This window comes from Ascaphus truei, chromosome 6 (assembly GCF_040206685.1).
Source record: "Ascaphus truei isolate aAscTru1 chromosome 6, aAscTru1.hap1, whole genome shotgun sequence".
In the NCBI taxonomy this organism is placed as follows: Eukaryota; Metazoa; Chordata; class Amphibia; order Anura; family Ascaphidae; genus Ascaphus; species Ascaphus truei.
The window spans coordinates 57,611,011-57,638,662 of NC_134488.1; the positions used below are offsets into that span (position 1 = coordinate 57,611,011).

Consider the following 27,652-nt stretch of genomic DNA (forward strand, 5'->3'; position numbering starts at 1 on the left):
TAGTATAGACAGCTGCTATACAAGTGCATCACTGTTTGACTTACCTGCTGTTCCTCACCAGCACTTTTACTGTGTTCACTATATAATTACCCCACTTGTTTTATTGTGTAATGTACTTAGAAAACTGCTGAGACATTTTCCCTTTCTAACCATATTGGCTTGGAATCCTACCAGTCTAGCGAGGATATGAATGGAAGCTTTTTGGTGCAATAGGACCAGGGTTTTATTTGAAAGATTTTTAGGAGACACTTCATTTAGCCATTTTACTATTTAATCTTCTGTTGAGCCACACATTTACAACAGTTATATTTAAATGGACTTTTTGCTTTAGAGGGACTATAAATGATAGAATTGCAACCTCAAAACAATTTAATGCATCACCTAATGCACATGCATCAGAGCCCAATGTAAAGGGGGGTGGGCCAGTGTCTCTGGCATAAATGCAGCAGGAAACAAATGTGGCAGCACAGAACACAAGGAGCCCAGCGCCATGCCACAAGAATCCTGCCAAGGCGAGAGGGGACCACAAGAACAATTTTGGTTACATCCCAGCAGAAGTCCCAGCAGAAGATACAGACCCAGACTTATACCAGAACTGTTCCAAAGAGGACAGAGGGGAGACCACGCGGCTAAGGGGAAGTCCACCCGGGAGCTCTCTTCCAAGCTAAGAAAATGAGGACTAAGGCTCGGCAACAATCGAGAGCCTGGAACTTGGTATCATAGCGGGCAGGCTAAATAATGTAGGTGTACCAAAATACAATTATAATTGGAGGGCTCCATAATTAATATGGAGAAAAAGCTAGAAAACGTCATAGCAGTCAAGACAAAATTAGATGATGTACTGAGTAGTAGCACACAAGACCTTGTCCAGTAGGGCCACATGTAAAATTAATTCCATAATGTGCTACCGCAGGAAAAAAAAAAGAAGCAGAATATGGATGAGAGTATCTTTTCCTGCACTCCACTACTGGCACCCGAATGGGTATAGATTCTTTCTTCAGTGCAGTAGGACAGAAAACCTACCTTTACCTGCACAATCATCTTCTGAATCTTCCATAGCTAAAATACATAAAACTGATGCCAGGGGCGGATTGGACTACGCCAGGCAAACGCTGGTGGGTCCATTGGCCGGTGCCGCCAAACACGTTCGTGGTTTATTGTAACATACATACTATATATATTTTAGAAAGTGACCTAGGCACAAAAAAAGAGAAAAAAGGGGGATGGGGAAACACAGAGTAGTATGTCTGTGTAATTGAAAATAAGGTGCTAGATTGCACTTACAGGTGTGCAGACGAGTATTCTAAAATTTGCCTTGGAAAATCTGGGGCTATCACCAACAAGATCCATGTACATGCTGCAAACATTTCAGTGACATTTTTGCTTTAGAGGGACTATAAATGATAGAATTGCAACCTCAAAACAATTTAATGCATCACCTAATGCACATGCATCATAGCCCAATGTAAAGGGGGGTGGGCCAGTGTCTCTGGCATAAATGCAGCAGGAAACAAATGTGGCAGCACAGAACACAAGGAGCCCAGCGCCATGCCACAAGAATCCTGCCAAGGCGAGAGGGGACCACAAGAACAATTTTGGTTACATCCCAGCAGAAGTCCCAGCAGAAGATACAAACCCAGACTTATACCAGAACTGTTCCAAAGAGGACAGAGGGGAGACCACGCGGCTAAGGGGAAGTCCACCCGGGAGCTCTCTTCCAAGCTAAGAAAATGAGGACTAAGGCTCGGCAACAATCGAGAGCCTGGAACTTGGTATCATAGCGGGCAGGCTAAATAATGTAGGTGTACCAAAATACAATTATAATTGGAGGGCTCCATAATTAATATGGAGAAAAAGCTAGAAAACGTCATAGCAGTCAAGACAAAATTAGATGATGTACTGAGTAGTAGCACACAAGACCTTGTCCAGTAGGGCCACATGTAAAATTAATTCCATAATGTGCTACCGCAGGAAAAAAAAAAGAAGCAGAATATGGATGAGAGTATCTTTTCCTGCACTCCACTACTGGCACCCGAATGGGTATAGATTCTTTCTTCAGTGCAGTAGGACAGAAAACCTACCTTTACCTGCACAATCATCTTCTGAATCTTCCATAGCTAAAATACATAAAACTGATGCCAGGGGCGGATTGGACTACGCCAGGCAAACGCTGGTGGGTCCATTGGCCGGTGCCGCCAAACACGTTCGTGGTTTATTGTAACATACATACTATATATATTTTAGAAAGTGACCTAGGCACAAAAAAAGAGAAAAAAGGGGGATGGGGAAACACAGAGTAGTATGTCTGTGTAATTGAAAATAAGGTGCTAGATTGCACTTACAGGTGTGCAGACGAGTATTCTAAAATTTGCCTTGGAAAATCTGGGGCTATCACCAACAAGATCCATGTACATGCTGCAAACATTTCAGTGACATTTCTGCAGAGACTAACGGCCCATCGGATTAACACAGCAGGAGTCCCTGGCAGTCCCATTCAGTTTGAATGAGACTGCCAGGGACCCCCGCTATTAATCAAATAGGCCATTAGACTGTCTGCAGAAATGTTGCAGCATGTACCCAGCATGTTCCTGGGTCTTGTTGGTGATTGCCCCAGATTTGTTTTAGTATACTCGTCGGCACTACAGTACACACATGAGGATATTAGAGCATAAATCCAATACTTTGGATCAGGAACACTTTGAAGAATGATTTTCTCAGGGGTTTTTATAAACCCAATATACTGCTCCTTCACGGGTTAATCCTAGATTCTAAAAATACTGGAACTTCCAATCTTCTCAGTTTTAGTAAATCTTCCAATTAGATTAATGAACAATAATTTATTTATAAAATGTTTTACCAGGAATACATTGAGAGTTGCCTCTCGTTTTCAATTATGTCCTGGGCATAGAGTTAAGATGCCAAATAAAACATGGCTTCAAATACAGTTGCATAAGTGAATAGTATACATTATATACAAGACATTGCATGCACAGTTAAAGATAATATATATTATAGGCGTAACAGTTACAGACAAGATTAAAATGTGAGACAGCCTTAGTTTTGAAAGAATTTAAACTGGTGGTGGATGTGATAGACTCCAGTAGGTTGTTCCAGTTTTGGGGTGCACAGTAAGAGGAGGAGCGGCCGGATACATTGTTGAGCCTTGGAACCATTAACAGTCTTTTGGAGTCAGATCTCAGATGATAAGTGCTGCATGTGGTCAGGGTGAGGAACTTGTTCAGATAGATGGGTAGCTTGTAATAAAAAACACTGGATGGCGCTCTAACACTCCCAATAAGCGCTCAGTGCAAAAAAATGATAGAATTAATGTGGTAAGGTCGGCGCACGATTGATCCCGCCCCCTCTTGTCCTAAGGTCACTCAGAATCAGCGTGGGTGACCCGTGCTCCAAGCTCCGCCCCCTAAACTCCGTGATGCAGGCGAGCAGTTCCGTCCCCATCCCCGATTAGGCTGCATCATAGGGCACACCTGTGTGCACCAGCAGCCTATCGGTGCGTACTTCCTGGTTCCGCCCTGGCTGGCTATTGGAGGCCCTGCCTTTATATACTTTCAGTCTGCTCTCATTCTTTGCTGAGCATAGTCTAGTGTGACACCGTGCCTTGCTGCATTCCAGTTTCTGTGACCTTGCCTTGCTGATTAATCTCTTGTAGCCTACCTTGCTTGTCTCTTGGATTCCGCATCTCTCCTCTCCTGATCCGGCTACGAACGACCATTCTCCTGTCTCCAGTCCTGACGTTGGTCAAGTACTCCAACGATCCGATATTCTCCAATCCTGAACTTGGCTACGTACTCTGATGATCCGCAACTCTCCACTCCTAAACCTGGCAAGTACTTTGAATATTTGATCTGCAATCCTGACCTGGCTTGTACGTCTACTCTACATGCTAGGCGCGCCCGCGTGGCCGTGGGTCGACGTTAACAAATTCCCTACCTCAGCACCGCGGTCGCACTTCGTTTGTGGTGAGCAACGCATTACAAATAGACGCGCAGTAAGATTGGCAGAATCAGTTACTCTAACTGCGCGCCTCTCACAGGCGATCACGGAGGTTTTATTAAAATGCTAACATTACAGTAATGTAGCAGGGGGTCTCCTGAGTTGAACAAAGTTGATTTCTGCCTTGGGGACACCCTACTTCCCGAGTTACAGGCCCCGGTATGCAGGGCCGTTATCCCCGCCATGTTAAAATCCATGTGGGATGTAAACAAAGCGGAGGGATACCGGCACCCCATACCGGGGCCTGTATCTCAGGAAGCAGGGGGTCACCGGACATGAAACCAACGCGGTTCTGCTCCGGAGGCCCCCTGCTCATCTACACAAAAAATATAATTTAAATGTAAAAATATTTAGTAAGCACCAATACCCCACCCACCCCGTGCCCCCCATAAAACCATGATTTATTATTTTAGACACAGGATTAATACCACAGATCGACGGGGGTCCCCGGTGGTCCCGACGGGTGTCCACAGGCCCCACAGGAGGTACCCACTGGGGGCCTCCGGGTGGTCCATGCTAGGCGCCGTGGCCCTCCAATGGGGTCCACGGTGGTCCCTGCGGATGTCTGGGGGTTCCCGGGTCATCCCCACATGTCTGGGGGCCCTCGTGGTTCCTGCGGGTCCCCCACAGCTGTGGGGCATCGGTTCTTCCCTGCAGGAGTCCCCTGTGGGTTCTCACGTGGTACCTGTGGGCGTCCGGGGGTCCACAGGTGGTCTCCATGGGTCCCCGCTGCCCTGCGGTACCAATCCTGTATGTAAAAAAATAAAACATGGCCTACATTTAAATCAATAGCGAGCGGAGGAGAGACCGACTGCGAGTCCAACAACGTGGTAGTGTGCGGTGTACATTGGGAGCGGAGACTCAGAAGGAGCTACGGTTACACCGACCACGAGTCCTATGAATAGGATAAACACGTCGGACCCAGCCCTCTCCAATATCGCGGGTAACCACCCCCCAGAGGAAGACTACATTGGTGAGATAAAACCAGCTCATATGGGATTTTTCATACTATTAAGAACTGTGCTACATGAGGCTCTGATATTGTTTGAAGTTCTGAGTGAGACACCTTAATGTGTTACATTGCTCATTACACTGTCAAGAGACTTTGCGTATCCTCCAAAATCAATCTGTGTGATTTAAGATGTTTACGGTGTTATCCAACGTTCCATTCAGTCTGTTATATCTTGCTTGCTCGTTTTTTTAGTCTCACTATAAGTGAGTTTTTTTTATATACATATACCTATTAATAGGTGTTTTCTTATAATAAATAGTACTCTACTATCCATCCTTGTTCATCAATCTAATTTGAAGATTTACTAACACTCAGAAGATTGGAAGTTCCAGTATTTTAAGAATCTAGGATTGACCCGTGAAGGAGCAGTATATTGGGCGTATAAAGACCCCTAAGAGCATCATTCTCCAAAGTGTTTCTGATCCAAAGCATTGGATAAATAATCTAATATCCTCATCTATGTGTAAGTGCAATCTATAGCACCTTATTTTCAATTGCACAGCCATACTACTGTATGTGTTTTCCCCTCCCCCCTTTTTTCCTCTTTTCTTGTGCGCCTAGGTCACTTTCTACATTGTGTGAATTTTCTCGGCACCTGTGGGGTTGTGGACCTTTCTGGCAGCAGAGATTAGGGAAAGTATTAATATCACGGAGATCACCTCTCTTTTTGATTATATTGTGTAATATCATTGTTATATCACAGAGTTAGTGATTGTAGATTGTAGCGCTTTATGTTCTTCTATACATATATATTCAACAGCATCATTACTGCAACAGAACAGTTGCAATGATTTTAATTATATAAACAAAATCTAAAGTAGAACTCAGTGCTACAACTGCTAACAGAACGTGGCAGCGTAAACAGTCTAGACATTCACTGGCCAGTTAATCCGTGCAACATGGCCTCAGAATAAAAACACTATTATTTTGATATGTCATACAAAGCTAGACGAGTGGCATTTATCAAACTCAATCATAAAGTTAATATTATAAATAAAGTCTGAAACCTTGAAATGTAGATCATTTTCAATCCTTTTTTGCTTCCGTTACATTTCCAACGTCGGAATACTAGTAGGCCATCATATTTTCAGAATTTTTACCGATATGACCATACTATAGTTTATAGATTATTATTTTAAACTGATGACTATTTTATATATGATATATTTTAAATATTTATATTTAAAAGAGCAGGACATTTGGAAAAGAAATAAGAGAATGGAAATATTCCCCGTTTATAGATAGAGAATAAACAGAGGGGCAGAAAAAAACAAACAAAAAAAAAAGAAGGTCAAAAGAAGAAGCGGTTCTCTTAGAAACATAAGAGTGCTCAAAGCTATATGACATTTAAATTCAGCGCTGCTGGTTCTTCTGAACCCAATCAGGAAGCAAAAAAATAAATTCAATAATTGAAACCTCCCATCAGTCTGACAATCATTAAAAGATGAAACTCAAGAGGCCACATGTGAGAAGAATCAGTGTGACTGGACAGGCACTGAAATAATTGAGATACAAAGAGGATGCAGATCTTTTTGCAAGGGGTTTTTTTTTTTTTTTAAATCGCATCCAAGACAATTGCAAGACAATGGTTTTCTCCAATTTTCTTTGAAAAATATATTTAGGGGAGAGAATGGTTCTCAACGTTATTGTCTATCTAATGGTATATCTGTCACGGTGGACACAAACTTATCTACACAAAATCACTGGGAACTGATTGGAGTGAGACAGCGATAAAATAAATCTGAAAGTTTATTTCTTGTCAGAATAACACAGAGTAAAACGAATAACATGGGATAAAAACACTTACAAGATGGTATACGGCGAAATATCCCGACGCAGGGATAGCAATTCACCCTTGAATTCAGGGCACCATGAACAGCACAGGGATGAGGCTGCAGGCACCTTTTAAAGCTAATGGACCTGGTTTTTAACATGAGCCTCATCGGACTGGCAAAGAATTATCTTCCTCCTATCAGATCCTGCCAGGTAGCGTGGGAAATGGTCATAAGGCAAGCCCAGGTAACTCTGAGCATGCTCAGTGAGCAGCTTGGTAGCACTGCTTAGTAAAAAGTACCCAGAATATCTGGAGACAGTGAGTCTGGCTGAAGTGTCAGTGGACTGTCAAAGCTTTGTCTCAGGGTGTCACCTTTGGCAAGCGAAATGATTATCACCTAGTTGTGAGACCCGGTCTGCATATACAATTGGGTGAGTCATAGCCCCTTTGATCTGCATATTGTCTCATCTCTGGTGTTACTTATCCACAGGGGTCGGAAAGTGTAGGACATCACAAAAGGACTTTAAGTGTGCTCCCCTTGCATACACAACCTATCAAAGCTCCATTTGGGGAGCTCTGCTCTATATTATAACTTATAGCAAACACATTGACAAGTTCTAAAATACCTTTTCTAGTGAAGGAATTGCGTTTTAGGGCAGGGAACACAGGATTATACACACAATACAGTTAACCCTTTCCCTCCCAAGATGATTTAAGGGACACCGTTTAAAACGCATTGCAGCTGGGAAATTCAGTTGCAATCTAGGACCAACAGATGGAAGGGGAATGCAATTTATTACACTCAATTTACACATTAACCTCTTCAGTCCCAACACTATTTAGGGGCTTGATCATCACAATATCTAATAATGCTTTTAACAGTACAGTCTGTCTAGCTTACAGCAAAGAAAAGGAAAGAAATTCATTTATGGAGAGTTGGAAAAACTGGAGACCTATCCAGAAGTAGATTAATGAACACAAATAAAGCAAACACCACACTTTTTCAGCAGAAGCTCACATTCATAGTTCCAACCACAAAGACAAACAACTACTGTTTACAGATCAAAAGCTAATGAGAAAAAATGCAAAATAGAGAAGTGATTGAAAAGATTGTGATAGTTGTCAAATTGATTGATAAACAAGGGATAAGCTAGAGGTAGTTCAGCCAAAGCTGACTAGAATCATTGATAAATTGTGAACATTTCCTAGAAGTGCTCATTCTACTCGGCGAGTATGATCTGTTAAGGAGACACTTGGACAAAAAAGAAAACAAAGAGCCAGGAGGCACACACATCTGGACGTAAAGGGCATGGTAGTTTAAAGACATTTACACAATGGTGGAAATTATTCCAATGGTGCTTTTCATAGCAGATGAAGTATAGATAGGATGACTTATGACCAACTGCAGCGCCGAAGTGCAGTATCAGCACCTCATCTGTGGCCTTGCCAAGTTGAGCACATTTGTGGTCAGATGGAATGATTATTTGTGTTGTTGCCAGTTCAGGGCGTTGCAAGCAGGTGGTGCACTGAATATCTTCGCTGACTATACAGTGAATGCTACAGTTTAGTAACAACATAGCAGGTGTCTGAAGAGAAATGTACATGTCCCTTTGTCCAATTACCTTGCACAGCTCTACTGTTGCAGTTTCACAATTTCTTAAAAGCCACTATACATTAACCCAGGGGTACGCACTTGCACACTTCACAAAGGTATTTAAATTAAATGCCGGGGGAGCGGCAAAGGCCTCTGTAAACGTCACTTACCTTGGCTCAGACGGCTTCTGGAGACGCGTTGCCATGGCAACGTGACTTCATGACGCCAGATCCATGGTACGGAGGGAGAGGGGACGCACGAGGGGGGAAAGGAAGAGAGACAGCCAGCAGGGGAAAATGACCGCACCCCCCTGCACGAACCTAATCTGTCTCATCACTTTGAACTGTACATGGCACATTCTCCGTGGCACACAATACCAGCTTGCAGTCATGCCTATTCAAGTCGGGACAGATAAGACTGCGTCTCTGAGATCTATCAGTATATCTTTGACAAAGTACCTGTTCTATGCATAAAATACCACACCATAGAGGCTGGAAGAATTCTATTTGACACAACTTAAGCATTAATGATTGCTTTATTACAACACCGTTCCTAGGCAAGAGGGGCGGGTGCTGGGCACTGCACACATCATGGGTGGGTATGTTCAATGATGGCAACTTTCGAAGGAGAACAATTGAATAGACCATCCCAAACCGATTGCCCCAATCTGCCCCAACTGGAGTACCTGCTCAAATACCATTATGGACCAACCAACTCCAAAAAGGAGATGAACCTACATCCCCAATAACCTGCCGCTACCAGAGTACCTGCTCCAACTACACGATCGACTTTAAAAACTATGTACAGCACACCACTTGCATCAACAATGAGTTGCTGCCACCCAATTTTCAGCCTGTGTATACAAACAGTACTGTACAGTAGAACAGTCATACCCAAATGACTAGCATATGCATCATGCGTCTATATTAAAAAAAACTGGATAGATGTTATAGAGACCACGCACACTGTACTTTAAGGATTTCATAGGGTACAGTAAATAATCTGAATTTTTTTTAATCGTAGTGGGAAAGAGACACGCATTTCCACTTTTATATAAAGGGAGTTTCATTGAATAAAACACGGCAATCAAAAAATGCAATGCAGTGACTCGTAATAGAGGGCTCTATATTTTTTAAATATTTTAATCATAGTGGGCACATAGAGATACACTATTATACTTTTATATTACTGTATGGGCGTTTCCTAGCCTCGTGTGGAACTGTATCAAAAGCCTTTGCAAAATCTAAGTAGACCATATCAACTGCATTACCCTGGTCTAAATTCTTACTTGCCTCCTTATAGAAACTAATAAGGTTAGTTCGGCATGACCAATCCTTCATAAATCCATGCTATTACTAATAATTGCTTTCTATTAGGTATTCCTGAAAATTATCCCATATTAAAACCTTCAACCTTGCATTATAGTTCTCTTTTTATACATTATTTTTTGTAATGATTATGTTTCACAGGGAGCCAGATTAATTTACAGTTTTATACAGTTTCTTTCCAGCAATGCTATCTTTATATTTTATCTATGTGATTGCCTTGTCAGTTAACAGACAGTGATTAACACAATTTGTAATTTATTCATTACACCTGGTGACATGCATGGTCACTTCACATGCATAAAAACGGTGTTTAATTAGCAATGTGGTATCTTGGCAAAAATCCCCATTCGGACCAAAACATCGATCTGTCCACCATTAAACACTTTTTTACATTTGCAAAGTCTTGTTGAGTGCTGTTTTTTTCCTTTTCGGATCTAGTTAGCAGTGATTACCCCTGTGGGGTGTAACTGTGCACCACATGCAATTCAATAGATGACGTGAGAGTGCTTCTACTTTCAAAGTCACAACAGCTTTCCAACATTAAGTGCATTTATAATAAGCAAACTCGTAACAGTCAACACATCAGCCAGCATTTAGGACAAAGAAATTATGAAATCATTAGCAAAGATTTAGACAGAAAATCCTCATCCATTAAAATAGGTCCCCTTAAAATCCTAGTTTAAAAAAATATATATAAATCTTGAAATTAGCTATAAGTGAAATGGGCAGGGCTCGACAAATGCACTCGCCCGCTTACCTGGGGCGAGTGCATTTTACTTGTTCTCGTTACCGGCGGAGTGGTGTGGAGTCTCCTGGCATTCTCTTGATTATTCCCCAGCAACTTCCTTGTCTCTGCTGCACCTCCAGTAATGATGGCTGTGCAGCGTCAAATGACGCTGCGTTGCCATTGGGACGCCAAGTGATGTTACTTAGCGTCTCGTTGTCATGGCAAAGCAGCGTCATTTGACGCCACGCAGCCATCTTTACGGGAGCTTCAGGGGAGACACTTAAGTTGCTGGGGAAAATAAGGAGAAGCCGCACCATACCGCCCGGTAACACTCGCGAGACTGTAAAATGGAGGGGGTGAGAGGATTTTTGGGGGGAGACGGGACACACAAAATGAGTGACTTTATCTTGGCCAAGTGTTTTTTTTTTTTTTTTTTTTAAATCTGTAGGGCCCTGGAAATGGGTAATGATAAATTCCAGTACACACTAGTTTTATATTTGGGAGTTACAGTAGCCATCTGAAAAAGCAGTATAAAGATTAAGTTGAAGGGAATTGTCAATGTTCATAGGATACATTGAAGCTGAAGGGATTTCATTTTCCCCCTCCCTCCCTTTTGCAAATCTAAATAACCATATACTTATACAGCCAAAGAAAAAAGGAAGACAAGACGCTACTTAACTAAAAAAAAAAAAAAAAACATGTTAACAAGACATTGCAGGAGCACCATGTCTGTTCTGTTCTCTGCTGTCGTTTCAATCTAAATGAGAACACGAAACAACCACTGCAAGTCTGCACAGTGGGCAACTCGTGTATTGGGCCGCCAAAAACATTAAACAGATCACCTGGGATTCATTTAGGTTGTGGTGACAACACTGTGCAGATAAGTTGTTATGGTACTATGGGGCAAAGATAGAAAAAGATTTACTGCCAGAACTTCACAGGCTCATAAGACTATGGGGTCAACCACACATAATTCTATTACAGATGTAGTAAGATTTAGTGCCTCCGTGACAGCCGACCAACAAGCCGAAATCTGTCACCCGTGTGCGTTTGGTCCGCAGCCCCCGAACGCCATACATTTTTTCCGACCCGGGAGGATTAAAGCAGTGTTAATCATCTTGGGCCAAAGACGTGTCCCAGAGAGAAAAATGTTCTGTCTCTCCCCATAGCAGCTCTTACGGGTTCCTTCTTTCCTGTCACATGATGACAGAGTTTTTCAAATATGGGTCTATAGGTCATGAGAGGGAACACTAGAGGACCATATTCAGTCATCTACATCAAGGGGCAGGACATTTAAAAATGTTTTTTTTTATACAGGATTGAAGCAGGGGGTCTCCAGACGTGAACCCCATTAATCTCAGCTCCAGGGACCCCTTGCTTCCAGAGATAGACCACCAAATGGGGTGCTGGAAGCCGCCCCGGCAACTGGCACCCCCTACATATCAAGAAGCAGGTTGTCCCCGGAGCTGAAATGTATGGTGTTCACCGCCAGAAACCACCTGCTTCAATTGTATGTATGTATGTACAGTGGCGACACACTTAAGTCTCACCTGGCTAGTGCCGCAAGCCGGGAGGTTTCCCTGCTTGCTCGTTTTTTTCCCTCGGCGTGCCGCGCGTCATCGATGCGGTCACGTTTCATCGGGAGCCTGCGCGCATGGCGCGCGTGCCCAGGGCTCCCCGAGGGAGCCCTGGGTTGCTGCAATGTGGGGGATGGTGGTGGGGGGCTCCAGCGGACCCGGAGAGGGGGAAGCCCCGATCGGAGGACCGATCCTCCGAGGCTCCGGCGCGTGCACGGGACACCTCGGCGCGCGCCCGGTATCTGTCGCGGCCGAGACCGGGTAAAGGTTAGAATAAACTCGGCCGCGACAGTATGTATATGTGACGGTGAGGGGGTAACCAGGCTTTATAATAAAGGTTAAGCCCACTTAGTTACCCCTGAACTGTGTTTTGGGGGTCCTAGAGTGTCAGCTCTTGGACCTGTGTATTGTGCATGCATTACTGTACCATGTAATAAAATATGCTACAATTGCAATTTTTTATGTTTTACCCTGTCCAGGAGAGCTAGCAAGTGGAGACGACCAGGATGAGAGTTTCAGGGTAGGGTTGACGGAGAAACTTCTTTAAGATTGCGCCCTATGTAGCAGGGTATCAAAGTTACTGGAGACCCCAAGGGATCAGGTTAGATTCCTTGCTACGTTGAAGCACAGTGCTACGGTCAAAACCCTACCATGAAAACGTTCTTGCGACTCACCACTAGGAGGTCCTGCTTCAGCATAGACCAGAAAAAGTAAAAGGAGGCACAGGGATGAAAATGGTCCCTGAAACCGTCGAGGGGTCCCAAATATAACAGGAGGGGCTGCCCAGGTCACCATAACTTTGGAATAAGGAGTTTAGGGGATACTCCAGACAAGGATAAGGCTGAGAGTTTTATTAAAATAAGAAGTCTGTTTGCAGAGTGTCAGGGATGTGGCTGGGGAAGAAAAACAGTTTGGTTTCCCCTCCATCCCTCCCACCAAAGGACTTGGGATATTTTAAATAAAGTGTATTAAGCATGCTAGTATAGTTGCCTGGCTCTGGTATAGGGGATCAGGGATGCTACAGTAATTTATAAAACTGAGCAGGGCTTTATTACGATAAGGCTGTTAAAGTTGTAGAAGTAAAATTTAAATGTTTAAAAGTCTAGTTTGCTGGGTGTAAGAAATTAAGTCTAGTGTAAGGGGAACAGTTTAGTTTTTACACTATTTCATACACCAAAGTACTGTAACACATTTTATAGCAGAATGTATAAAAGTATATTTTATTAAGCAGCAGTGTTTTAAAATATGTTTTACTTTATACATTAAACCAGGCAGGGTCTTTCATCCTAGGAACGGAAGGGGGCTCCTGGCCATCTGGGCTTTGGTGCCAGTGAGTCTAATCTCAGGTCCGTAGATCAAAGTCACACTAGCTGCCAGGGGTGTGAAAGCAATCTAAACAGGATAGCTGAGTTAAGTGTTCAAGTCCTGGCCAGTTGTCACCTTCCTAGACTTGGAGGCACTGAGCCTGCGGGGGGCTTTGAATAGTAAGTGGGCAAGATGGTGGTTTGTGCACATGCCCGCTCACTTTTCTGAACCCATAGGTGCCAGCTTTCACAAACCTGGCAAAGTGTGTGAGTGGCTAGAGATGAAGTTCTCATGCTGCGGATTGGCTGGAATACTGCAGGGATGACTTTGAAAAGGTTATAAAAAAAAGTTAGCATCCAGCTCAGAGAGCAGTTTTTCCCCAGTGATTCAATGTGTGTTCCAAGATTTCCAAGGTTCAAAGTGTGTAACCTTCACGGAGGGGTCTGATCGACCCAAAGAAGCCTTGCGGAGACAGCAAGAAAACAGCTACAGGACTTTAAGCAGAAAAGCTTCTAAGTCACACTGTCAGTACCATTTGGAGTGGAAAGTGCGGAGCTGCTGGAGGCTCATGCCGATTTGAGCTCCAGAACTTTTCTGGCTAAGACCCGGTAAACCAACAGACTGTTTTAAATACTTTATTTCAACCAGGAAAGTCAGTTTGTCAATCCCAAAGACAGGGGTGCCCAATGCTACATACAATTGACAAAACATATAAAGTAGTAAGTATAAAGTTTAAATACTTCAATAATAATATAATAAATGCTACCAGTCAGACATAGATTAACACACATTCCCAGCTAGCTCAAACTCCCACACCAACCACATGATGAATATATATTTATGTCAACCAGAGAGCTACTGAGCGTGGCAATTGTATACAAGAGACAGGGGGTGCCCAATGCTACATCCCATTGACAAAACATATATGATGAAAAGTATAAAGTAAAATACTTCAATAATAATAATATTAAATACTTGGTTATTTGGTTAACCCTTTGGCCAAAGCGTCATAAGCCTGCATACTACATCAAGGTATAACCAAAATTAATGCAGGTCCTACACTACACTGTGAACCCTTCCCTTTACCTCTGTATAAGGGGAAAGAACCATAGTATATCCTGTTCTTTGCAGCAAAGTGAAAAGACCTCCCAAGTTAAAAAGGTGAGGTGTCAGTCCCAAACCCCCAGTAAGTGCATTTTCTTCTGCCTATTGTAATCCAATGTGTATTTGCCTGTTTCTACGGTATAAATCACAATTTATTTTACTTATTGGCTTTGCTCAGTGATATGATCCGGGTATAAATGTGTAAGTACCTTATTCCCAGTGACAGTATGTATGTAAAAAGTGTCAGAAAAAACCTCAGTAGAACATTAAACATATTGTAAATGCAAAATAAATGTTAAACCATTGACATTGCGGCAACGCGTCACCATGGTGATGTGTTGTCACTATCAGAGGATGCAGGGGGAAAAGCCGGAGAAAAGGTAAGAGGCAGTTACATAGAACCTGTGCTGTCCCCGGGCAATCAGTTTAAATGTTGTGGGGAATAATCATAATAATAGTATGTTCTTGTATAGCGCTGCTAGTTTTACATAGCGGTTTACAGAGACATTTTGCAAACACAGGTCCCTGCCCCGTGGAGCTTACAATCTATGTTTTTGGGGCCTGTGGCACAGGGAGATGAAGTGACTTGCCCAAGGTCACAAGGAGCCGACACCAGGAATTGAACCAGGTTCCCCTGCTTCAAACTCAGTGCCAGTCAGTGTCTTTACTCACAGGGCCTTTGTAAGCGCTCTTCCCCCCACAAATTCCTGGTTAGAGATGAATGTCAATATTTCCAAAACCTCTTAGGACTTGGCCTGTATACATTTACAGCACGAAGACAAGTGGAAATGGCAAGCAGAAGAAAAACAAAATCAAAATACATACGCCTGTTTCCTCGAACAGCATACATAACTTCAATGCCTGAACAAAACTTTCCCATCTGTTCTATTACTTCTCCAGTCTGCAAAGCCAGCTCAAAAGTAGGACTAAGGCAAATGCACTGTTTGGGAAAGAAAAATCTTTGATCACTCTAATATATAATAAAGAAATATACATTGACAACAACTTGATGTAGCCCATGTGCGATTTAACCACTCATGCCTGTAACAGGGACTTATCCCTGTTTAAACTGCCTCGAAATACTCTGTGGCATCCAGCCAGGCAATTAGCCAGGCTCCACCTGGCCAATCAGAGCTCTATAAAATGCCTCCTGTGAGAAACTGACCGAGAGATTCCTTAGCAAACAACTGTGCTGACGAGAGAAGAGAGGCCTGCACAAAGATGCTTTAGCACTCAACTGTGCTGACTGAGGAGAGTATTCAAGCACACACTAGGGCTGTGTGCTGATAAGAGGTTTCCTGGGTGCAACAGAACTGAACTGCCTGCATCTGGAGACACCAGATAAGACTTTCTTATATATAGCTCCCTGATAAATATATTATGTTTTTGGACTGGGAACTGGCCTATCCAGCCACAGATAGTTAGGGCACAGTCTTTTTTAGTCTCCAAAGTTGAGTAGGTGTTTATTTTGCTTTTGTATATTGTACAGTTTAAAGGAACAGGCTCAATAAAGCCATGTTTTAATTTTACCCAAATCGGTCTCCATTAGTATACCCCTGTACACATCGCTTACAGTGCCCTTTAAAAACAAAGAAAGAAACAATGAGTACAAGTGTGCTTTTTATCCCTTGAGTTCCCCTATGACATAGCGGTCACATCACAAAGTTGGCACCGTTGGGGCCCTATAAAAGGGCATTAACTGCTGTCTAAAATGGCTTCAAAAGAAAGCCTTTATTAGTCTGTGGAATTTAGCAGGGAGCTGGTTAGTTGCAGCTAGACAATTAAACAGTCTCCATCTGGCTCAGAGGTAGAAAAGCCTCCTGCTTGAACTGCAGGGGAGATCTTTTGAGCAGTGACAACTGTGTTGCCAGAAGACTCACAAGAATTGATCTCTTGAGCACAGAAGCTTTGTGCTGCCAACAAGATACTAGGAACCAGACCTCTATTGCAGGGCACAGCAGACCCTGGAACTCACCAGAGGCTGGCCCCTCAAGAGACACCAACCCAGACTCAAGAGACTGACACAAAGGGCCCCTTCTTACAGGTACCTCTTTGAACTTTGGGGTTATAGGTTGGAAAGAGGCTTAGCCTCCCAGCCCTGCAGATAGGGATTGGGAAGAGAGAAAATTTAGCCATCTTACCATAATTTCTTTTCATGGAACCATGGCAGTGGGCACCGTAGGGTTAAGTCTATTCCTAGCTTGAGAGGACAGGAAATTTAATTCTTGCAGGTAGTCCACAACAGGCCCCACCTACTACCTACAGATAGTCTTTGGCCTCTCTAATAGCTGAAAGGGCAACTGATCTATATTAGACATATACCTAGGGAGGGTAACTATGTGCCATTGCCATGGTTCCAGGAAAATAAAATTACGGTAAGCTGGCAAATTTTTCTCTTTTCCTGTTTTCCCATGGCAGTTGGCACCGTAGGGACATACCCAAGCAACAGAATAAAGGAGGGAAATAACAAACACCACCAATATCAGCTTCAACTGATTAAAAAAAATTTTATCACAAATTTTTTATTCAACTTTTCTCATTTGGGGTACAGAATAAAGAGACAGGGGGAAACAGTAGAGCCTGGGGGAAGCTCCATCACGGGGGGAGAGGGAGAAACCCCTCTCCAAGAACTCGTATAAAATATCAGGGGTGGGGGGAGACATAAAATGGGAGAGGGGAGGAAAGGTCGTCACACCATCTTTCGACTGATCCTACACATCAGAGATGATTCCGATCTCTATTGTTGGCTAAGGAAAATTGCCAAGCTCAAGTCTTGTCCAGCTCCTCCCTGCTCTTTAGGTCCTATCCACATTAACTAGGGTTAGATACTATACTATCTATATGTAAGTCATGAGTTCCATATTTTGTAGTGTGTCTTAGGCATGCTGTAAGTTTATCCCTTGTCATGAACACGTTTATCCTTTTTTTTTTAAATCATGTTTGTGGAAGAAGCTTTTGTATTTTTCCAGGCCGCAGCTATTACGCATCTGGCAGCTGTGAGAATGTGTGAGCTAGTTGTTGGGGGTTCAATGATTCGATTGGTCTGGCAAAGAGAAGAGCCAATAGATCCAGGGCTATCATGACCAACATCTCATCAAGCCAGTCTTATCTTGGACCACAGTTTCGCTATTTTTGGACATGCCCACCAAATGTGGATCATATCTCCCATACACCCTCCAACACAAATCTGGATAATCAGGATAGATCTTGCTTAGTCTCTGTGGGGTCAAGAACCATCTAAAATAGAATCTTACATGCATTTTCCATTGTTCTAGTGTAAACAGAAGTCTTGGCCACTCCTTCCCAAATATCCCCCCATTCCTCGTTCAAGATGTCTGTTTGCAAATCATATTTCCATCCCTCCAAATGAAAAAAAAAAAAAAATTACACATACTATACACATATATATACAGCAAATAGAAATATTACGGTATGTTCATTTGCATGTCTTAGACTGGTCTGCAACCCCGCCTTTCACCATTATCGCCCAGCACACAGCAACGATAATGGTGAAAGACAGCACCACCCTGAGGAAGGTCCCTACGCGGACCGAAACGTTGATCTTGTTTCTGCTGCTGTTTATCTGATTACAGGTCTTATTGTTCATTTACCACTGAGTGCTGTCTTGTTTATTCTTGTCAGAGTTGACTACCTTTTCCTTATTTATTCCTATAGGACATGCACCGCCATCATTATTTTGTCTTTGGAATGACAGCAGTCTCATTATATTTAAAGACAGACAAAAAAACAGGCGCACTCATAGCGTAATAAAGTTGACCAAAATATTTATGGAGTAGATGGTTTAAAAAACACACTCACAAACATAACGGAAATAAAAGCAGTTATAATTTATTGTCAACCACTGAAATTGTAAGTCTAGCAGCTTCCCTTGTTGGAGTTCCTGGATTGGCTGTGTATACAGCAAGAACTCTCGCCAAACTGGCATGCGCTGTAGCCAAGGGGTTAAATCACACTTCCCAGGCCCTAGAAGAACTAATGATAGATTTACAAGATACACGCAAAGCAATTTTGGAAAATCGCGCCGCAATAGATTATCTTTTGCTTAAACATGAGCATGGATGTCAAGATTTTCAGGGAATGTGTTGTTTCAATCTCTCTGATCACTCCAAATCATTGCAGAATCATGTCGCTGACATCAAAACTCTTGTCGCAGACATTACTGAGAGAATTGATCAGTTTGATTGGACTTTTGGGTTAGGTGCATGGATTGGAGAATTGGGAAGGAAACTTCTTATGGGACTGATAGTAATCACTAGTATAATCGTAGTATTAGTTATTATTTTTTCATGCTGCAAATTTATGTGCTTATCTTTATGTAAAATGATTATGCCTTTTGGTAAGTCCATTGACATGTGGACTGGACGTTAATGCCCCCATTCACAGTTTCTCAAATATGATACGTAACTCTGGACCTACTGCCACTAGAGTCCAGATACCTTTGATGGATTATGATAACATTCAAATCCAATACGAGACCCCCATATCCTAGAGGTTAATTGTCATTTTGTGATGACAAAAGGGGGGATTGTAAATGTGCATATAAGGGGGGACTCCATTTTGATTGCTGGATAACCGTTTTTCTATAACTATTCTGTACTAACGTTTAAGTCTCAGGAACTAATCACATGCCATATGCCATATGTAATTGTGCTGTGCAGGCAGGTCTGAGAATGTGACCTGACCTGTCACCTACTTATCGCTAGCTGAACTGTGTTTGTTCAGACTTATTTTGCCCTGTAGAAAACAGGAACTTGTCTTCAGCCATATTGGGCATAAGTTACACAACAATGCATTTCACAGTACAAAAATTATATATCAATGGCGCTCTGCACTAGTAAAATATAAACATATAATATATAGTAATGGAAATATACAACCAGTGGCGTGGATGTTTCTCCTGGGAATGGATGTTCCACATGTGATGGGAAAACATGTAAGGAAAAAAAAATCACAACATAGTGTAATACTGTGAGACATACATACAAACATATAACATAAGACGGACGCTGGGAACAACAAGTGACCAATTACAAACACATTTAATAAAGCATCTCATTAAAAATACATAAAATACATAAAATAGAAACTGTTAGGGCACTCCAACTCAGGTGGGGGTACCTGCTTACCAAAAGTAAGAAGGTATCAGGCAGTGGATATATAAGAGTATCCCCTCTATGGATGGCTGCTGCTGCACCGGACTGCTGGGCTCACACGTGTGTTGTTAGCCGTGGATAGTGCTTGCTCCCTCTGTTTGTAGCATAAGCCTCTGTGCGCCCTGGACACGGAAGATTCTTCCTGCTCGGCTGTTGAAAGCGCGCCAAACGGAGCTGTAGTGAACGCGGATGGATATCCGCCCGGATTCGGCAGCCAACGGGCATCTGCTAGCAGGTTTCAAGGGGGACTGGATTCACCACCGAGTCTGGAGGACCTCTTAGAAACACCCTACGCGTTTCGAAAGTCTAGCTTTCTTCCTCAGGGGTAAACGTAGTATAAAAAAGTAGTCCCTGTATGTCCCGATATATATAGTCCCGGATTAAAGGTGCAGTACATCAGAATAGACTTGCTCATGCGCAGATGTGTACTTTGGGACTATCAGCGTCTCGAACAAGAACATATATACAAAAACAAACATAAAACATAAAATGACAAGTGATACATATTAAATAATAATAATATATTTACACTGTCTAAAATAATGACAATGGAACATGAGAAATATATAGCCTAATCTGAATCATTATTGATATTATCAAACAACAGTTGTGAGCCCTATATAAGAAGTATGTTGAGCAGAATTCATACTAACCTAAACAATAGATTATATATTTAATGAAACAAAAAACAATATGAAAATTATATATATATATACCCTTATAATGGGTGAAGGATGTGATGGTGCTGTGTAGGTATAAAAATATATGTTCCCATACATTGGGTGATAGGATGTAATAATATTGTATGAAAGTGGAAGTGAATGAGATATGTGTATATTTGATGTATGTGAAGTATTATAAGCTTAATAAAATGTCAATTGTGAAAATTATTTTATATAATATAAAAAAACAATTGTGCAGTGGTGACCGAGTAATTATGTGAGTTAATTAAAATGCATATAATTATGTATGCTATGATCAGTGAAATATATGTGACTACTACAATATTGATTTTAAGTAGAAATTAATCAAATAACCTATTACATATATAACTTATATGCGATATTTATAAGATATATATATAGAGTGGTTCTCCTGTGATACTCAATAAATTTAGTAGTGTGCTGTACCAGAGCCCTGTGTAATTAAGATAGAAGATAGATTATTCTATCTTAATTACACAGGGCTCTGGTACAGCACACTACTAAATTTATTGAGTATCACAGGAGAACCACTCTATATATATATCTTATAAATATCGCATATAAGTTATATATGTAATAGGTTATTTGATTAATTTCTACTTAAAATCAATATTGTAGTAGTCACATATATTTCACTGATCATAGCATACATAATTATATGCATTTTAATTAACTCACATAATTACTCGGTCACCACTGCACAATTGTTTTTTATATTATATAAAATAATTTTCACAATTGACATTTTATTAAGCTTATAATACTTCACATACATCAAATATACACATATCTCATTCACTTCCACTTTCATACAATATTATTACATCCTATCACCCAATGTATGGGAACATATATTTTTATACCTACACAGCACCATCACATCCTTCACCCATTATAAGGGTATATATATATATAATTTTCATATTGTTTTTTGTTTCATTAAATATATAATCTATTGTTTAGGTTAGTATGAATTCTGCTCAACATACTTCTTATATAGGGCTCACAACTGTTGTTTGATAATATCAATAATGATTCAGATTAGGCTATATATTTCTCATGTTCCATTGTCATTATTTTAGACAGTGTAAATATATTATTATTATTTAATATGTATCACTTGTCATTTTATGTTTTATGTTTGTTTTTGTATATATGTTCTTGTTCGAGACGCTGATAGTCCCAAAGTACACATCTGCGCATGAGCAAGTCTATTCTGATGTACTGCACCTTTAATCCGGGACTATATATATCGGGACATACAGGGACTACTTTTTTATACTACGTTTACCCCTGAGGAAGAAAGCTAGACTTTCGAAACGCGTAGGGTGTTTCTAAGAGGTCCTCCAGACTCGGTGGTGAATCCAGTCCCCCTTGAAACCTGCTAGCAGATGCCCGTTGGCTGCCGAATCCGGGCGGATATCCATCCGCGTTCACTACAGCTCCGTTTGGCGCGCTTTCAACAGCCGAGCAGGAAGAATCTTCCGTGTCCAGGGCGCACAGAGGCTTATGCTACAAACAGAGGGAGCAAGCACTATCCACGGCTAACAACACACGTGTGAGCCCAGCAGTCCGGTGCAGCAGCAGCCATCCATAGAGGGGATACTCTTATATATCCACTGCCTGATACCTTCTTACTTTTGGTAAGCAGGTACCCCCACCTGAGTTGGAGTGCCCTAACAGTTTCTATTTTATGTATTTTATGTATTTTTAATGAGATGCTTTATTAAATGTGTTTGTAATTGGTCACTTGTTGTTCCCAGCGTCCGTCTTATGTTATATGTTTGTATGTATGTCTCACAGTATTACACTATGTTGTGATTTTTTTTCCTTACATGTTTTCCCATCACATGTGGAACATCCATTCCCAGGAGAAACATCCACGCCACTGGTTGTATATTTCCATTACTATATATTATATGTTTATATTTTACTAGTGCAGAGCGCCATTGATATATAATTTTTGTACTGTTTGATACCTGACTGGGGTTCAGGGATATATCATAGGCTGCCTACACTTTAGGATATAGCGCTACCTATTTTGTTTTGTATACAACAATGCATTTCACAACATACTGCCATTTCCTTAACGGCCTCCTAACTCGGTATTGAGCCCCTTTCCCAGACCATAAACTGTCTGTCAGTTTTGCTGAGATAGACAGACTGTGAAGTAAAAGGGGAAGTATGTTCTCATATCTGTGTTTTTTCTATGCTCAAGTTTGCTATATAAACTGGCTGTATACCCTTCAATAAACGAGAGAACAGTTTTTGACAAAGCTTCACTGGTTGTCTGACTCAATTACTGTCTTCTCCCGAGCTCGTCCGCCATTTTGTTTTCCCAGATCATCAGCGCTATAAGAGTGGGTTAAATCCTCCGGAGGTTGGAGTCGTCCCGAGTCGGCAGACGGTGTATTTTCACGCTAAGACGTTGGAGAATACATGGGCACATTTTCATGAGTAATACTCAATCGCCAGCCAGATTGCAGGAACCAGGTTACTCCGGTGAGATCGTCCGGCTGCAAAGACTCTATTGGATTGCATGTGGAGTTACATTTGGATTTGTATTTAATCTGGACATTATTTTTTCAATTTGTTTATTATTTTACTGCACATATATTTTCTACACCTTTCTATTTTATTGTTTTATATATTATATATTTTTGTGTATCAGTCCTATACAATCTAGTTTTCATCATTGTTTGCTTTTTACACGTTTAGTGGGTTTGGGTGGCGCCATATCCTTTTTGTGTTTGTGTGTATGCATGTATGCATGCATACATGTATGTGTGTGTGTGTGTGTGTGTGTGTGTGTGTGTGTGTGTGTGTATATATATATATAGATATATAGATATATAGATATATATCTATATATATATATAAACAGAAGGAAAAAAGCTGCGCCTTAAAGGAACATATAAACTATGTATGTCTATGTAGAAATATCTGATGTATAACCTAAATAGTCTAAGCAATGTTGTAAAGGTATACAGACCTATAACCATAGGATAGGCCCATAACAAACATACAACAACAACACATGAAAAAAAGCAAATGAAAGGATAAACCAGTCCTCAAATAGTTCCGATGATGAATATGGGTGCTGGTATGTAGGGTCTCCGGCAGCTCTCAGTGTGGACCTACCACGTCCACAGGATATCTAAAAAGGAAAAAAGAGGAGAGAGCGCACGCCCATAGCGTATAAAAGTATATTTAATGAAGGGGAGGGGGGAGGGAGGGGTAAAAAACGCACTTACAAGAAGTACAATAAAATCAAGCATATGTGATAATAATCACCACCATCCGGTCTAACTGCAAGCTCTTGGGGCAGTCCCAGGCCCCGTTGGTGAAGGAGCAGCGTCTCAGCAGATTTCCAGGACTGATGTAAGTCATCCGGTCAAAATGCAGACTTTGGGGGCATTCCCAGGCTCCGTTGGCGAACGAGCAGCGTACCAGCAGTTTCCCAGGGCTGGTGTGCTGTGAATAGTCCCAGACAAAAAGTTCCGTATAGGTAGTGCCTGCAGCACTAGCGCTAGGATCAGTCCGCTCCTGCGCTGGATGTAGACTTCAATGTCAGTGCGTCTGACGTCACGACGCTCCCTGACGCGTTTCGTCAGTCTCGGCTAACTTTTTCAAAGGGATAACGTGAGGGGGGAGGTCTGGTATTATATACACACTCCAATGATGGTAATTGATGAAAAAACACCCCTACTCAGCTGCAGTCATTATCCGTGCTACCAACACTATAGAAAACATAATTACATAAAATACAGATATTTACCCTGAAAGAATTGGAGGAGATGATAAAATAAAACTAAGATATACATTCAATATCCAATCATATTACTAAATATACATATACAGTTAACACACAGTTAAACATATATTAGATATAAAATAGTTATCAATAACCAATTATAAAACAACATTATAAAACAACATAATAAAACAACATAATTCTCTAGGGCTCAAACCCAAATAAAAATACTAATCCTGTATGTGAATCAAATCCCATCAGTTGTAACCATGGGATACATTGCAATACATCAACATGGTGCAATGATAATACATATCTAGATCCCACCTGTAGATAGAGGGATGATCACACACAGGCCAGTGTGGAGTATATTACTTAAATATTGATGATGGAACAGGAGATCATATGACATTATATACATATACATATATGCAACCACAATCAATTAAATATTAAATATTGCACCCAGATGAGTGCATGGATCAAATACCAATTCCTATGTTCCCATATGATTGGACTAAGGACAGAATGAAATTAGATATAAATTTATATATAAATAAGGATGAAAAATTGAAATTTGAAATAAAAATGTGAATATAAATGTTCATACAAATGGAAGCCTAAACTCAAAAGGAGAATATATAACTGGAGTCTGTATGCCACAAACAAGGCAGGGGCCCGGAAAGTATATCTGCATATATGTGCTATACTGTGATCAAGTAAGATAAGTGTTGTGTGGAAATATTATATGTGTGCTATAAACTATATACTATATACCTATTTTTATCTTGTTCTATAATGGTAACTACCAGGCCCTAGTTGGCCATACTAAGTGAATATCTAATTAAATAAATTTAATATGTATATATAAAAGTGCTATTTTAGTGTTATACAGTGTATATAGGATAAATTCCTCGTACCATCTATTTAACCCAGTGTCCCTAGTTAAAAGTGTCTATTTTATGAATTAACATTAATGTGCAATGAATGGATCATCCATCTGTCAGACGGAAGGGAGGAGGGTGGGGACTGGGAAGGGAAGGAATGGAAAAGGAGGGGGGGGGAAGGGGAAGGAATAGGGAATTGGAATGGGGGGACCTCTGGAGGAGATCCAAACAAGGGATGAACTGAGAAGCAGAGGAGGAGAACAGGAAGAGGCATCCGAGGAAAAACTAAACTAAAGTACTAACGTCTAAACATTCGTTTAGTCCCCCAGGACTGAGAGTGCCCAATTGGTGAATCCAATAGGATTCCCGCCTGCAGAGCGTCTTGAACCGGTCGCCTCCCAGAACACAGGGAGAAATGGTCTCTATTCCCATAATTTGCATGGTCTTGGATTCTGTTGATGAAATAATTTAAAGTGTCGAGGGACACTGTGATTATTCAGACCTTTAATAACATTTCTCCTATGTTCTAGGAAGCGAGTTCCCAGAGTCCTGGTGGTTCGTCCAACATATTTCAGACTACAACCGCACTGTATAAGATACACAACATAAGTGCTGAGACAGGTGATAGAGCTACTGATGGCATGCGTGGTACCCCTCATTGGAGAACAAACATGAGTTTGATTCAAAAGATGCCTGCACGTAATGCATCGACTGCGGCCACAGGGATGGTTACCCAATGGTCCCTTCTGTTTTTCAGTATCACACTTGGAGGATGATTTAAGCCTAGTGGGAGCTAGTATGCTTTTTATACTCCTTGCTTTCCTATATGTAACAGTAGCTCTATCCGGCAGGATAGGTCCTAGATAAGGATCACACTTTAGAATGGACCAATGATCATTTAAAATCCTATTGATAAATTTGGATGACTGGTTGTAGGTGGTAATAAATCTTACAGTCGACCTCTCCATCTCTGAATGTATTATTGGGGTGTCATAACCTGAACGTTTTCCTCTCTGTTGTTTATTTTGTTTGCTTTTTGATTTCTCAAGTAAAGTCGATCTAGCAATGGAACTCACCTTGCTGAGAGAGTCGGACACCACGACGGGATCATATCCCTTGGAACGAAACTTCTTTCCAAGTGTGACCGACTGGTTTTCAAAGTCAATATCTCTTGTGCAGTTCCTACGAATTCTGTGGAACTGCCCCAAGGGAATATTGTTGAGCCAGTGTTTGTGATGGTTGCTGGACGCATGGACGTAGCTATTCACAGACACAGACTTGAAATGTGTGGTGGTAATGATATTCAGGTCTGTGTCTATGCTCAGGGCCAGATCCAGAAATACAGTGGACAAGTTGTTAATATCAAAAGTAAATTTGAGTCCAAACGAGTTGTCGCTGAAGGAGCTCAGGATATCGTGTAAGACCGACTCCTCTCCGTCCCAAATTATAATGATGTCATCTATGAAACGGCCATAGTATACGAGACCCACTCCAAGTGAGGTGTTTTGCCAGACATGGGATTCTTCCCAGTGCCCCATAAAGAGGTTGGCATAACTGGGAGCGAATCTCGTACCCATGGCCGTTCCACAGATTTGCAAGTGAAAATCATTTTCAAATAAAAAATAATTGTGCGTGAGAATAAAGTGAATACTTTGTAAAATAAATCGCTTATGTTTGTCTGGGAATCGTGAATCCTTATCCAACCAATATTTAATTGCCTCTAACCCCTTGGTGTGTTCAATACAGGTGTATAGTGATGATACATCACATGTAGCCCATAGATAGGTGGATTTCCACCTGATATTGGAAATGGAGTCGATGACATGGAGCGTATCCTTAACATGGAACCTCAGTGCAGTTACATAGGAGTGAAGAAAGTAATCTACATATTGGGATAGGGTCGATGTCATCGACTCCACGCCCGATACTATGGGTCTACCAGGGGGATTGGACAAGGATTTGTGCACTTTGGGGAGGTGATAAAAAATGGGAGTGCGTGGATGTGAACAAAACAAAAATTTAAATTCCACTTTTGAAATAATACCATCACCCTGTGCAGATGTGAGGAGCTCCTTCAGCAACAACTGGTAAGTGTCAACTGGATCGGATTCCAACAAGGTATAGGAGGCCGAGTCACCCAGGAGTCTGCGTGCCTCTGTGAGATAAGCAGATAAGTCCTGGATGACTATGCCCCCCCCCTTGTCGGCCTGTCTAATAACTATATCATGATTGAGATTAAGCCCGCCCAATGCGCCCAGTTCACCTTTTGTTAAATTGGGGTTGAATTTGGTGGATTTTGCACACATGGACTCAAAGTCACGTAAAACCAGGCTGTAGAACGTATCCACAAATCCGCCCTTGGACTGGTATGGGAAGAAGACTGATTTCGGTCTAAAAGGTGAGTGCAAAATATTGCAATCCTCATCTAAATCTCCCTCCACATACCTGGTCGGATTGGTGGACCGCTCAAAGTGGTCAAGAGATCCTTATTTATATTTAAATTTATATCTAATTTCATTCTGTCCTTAGTCCAATCATATGGGAACATAGGAATTGGTATTTGATCCATGCACTCATCTGGGTGCAATATTTAATATTTAATTGATTGTGGTTGCATATATGTATATGTATATAATGTCATATGATCTCCTGTTCCATCATCAATATTTAAGTAATATACTCCACACTGGCCTGTGTG

At 41.4% G+C, this 27,652-nt stretch overlaps 1 protein-coding gene across 5 annotated transcripts in view; it reads right to left on the minus strand.

Annotated features, from left to right (window-relative positions):
• Positions 1 to 27,652, minus strand: part of DDX25 (DEAD-box helicase 25) — a 155,946-nt gene that overhangs the window by 55,261 nt on the left and 73,033 nt on the right. For all 5 annotated transcript variants that reach the window (XM_075604354.1, XM_075604353.1, XM_075604356.1 and 2 more), the window contains one exon: positions 15,261 to 15,375. In XM_075604354.1, the coding sequence (XP_075460469.1) occupies positions 15,261 to 15,375 (115 nt within the window). The remainder of the gene's footprint in view (positions 1 to 15,260; positions 15,376 to 27,652) is intronic.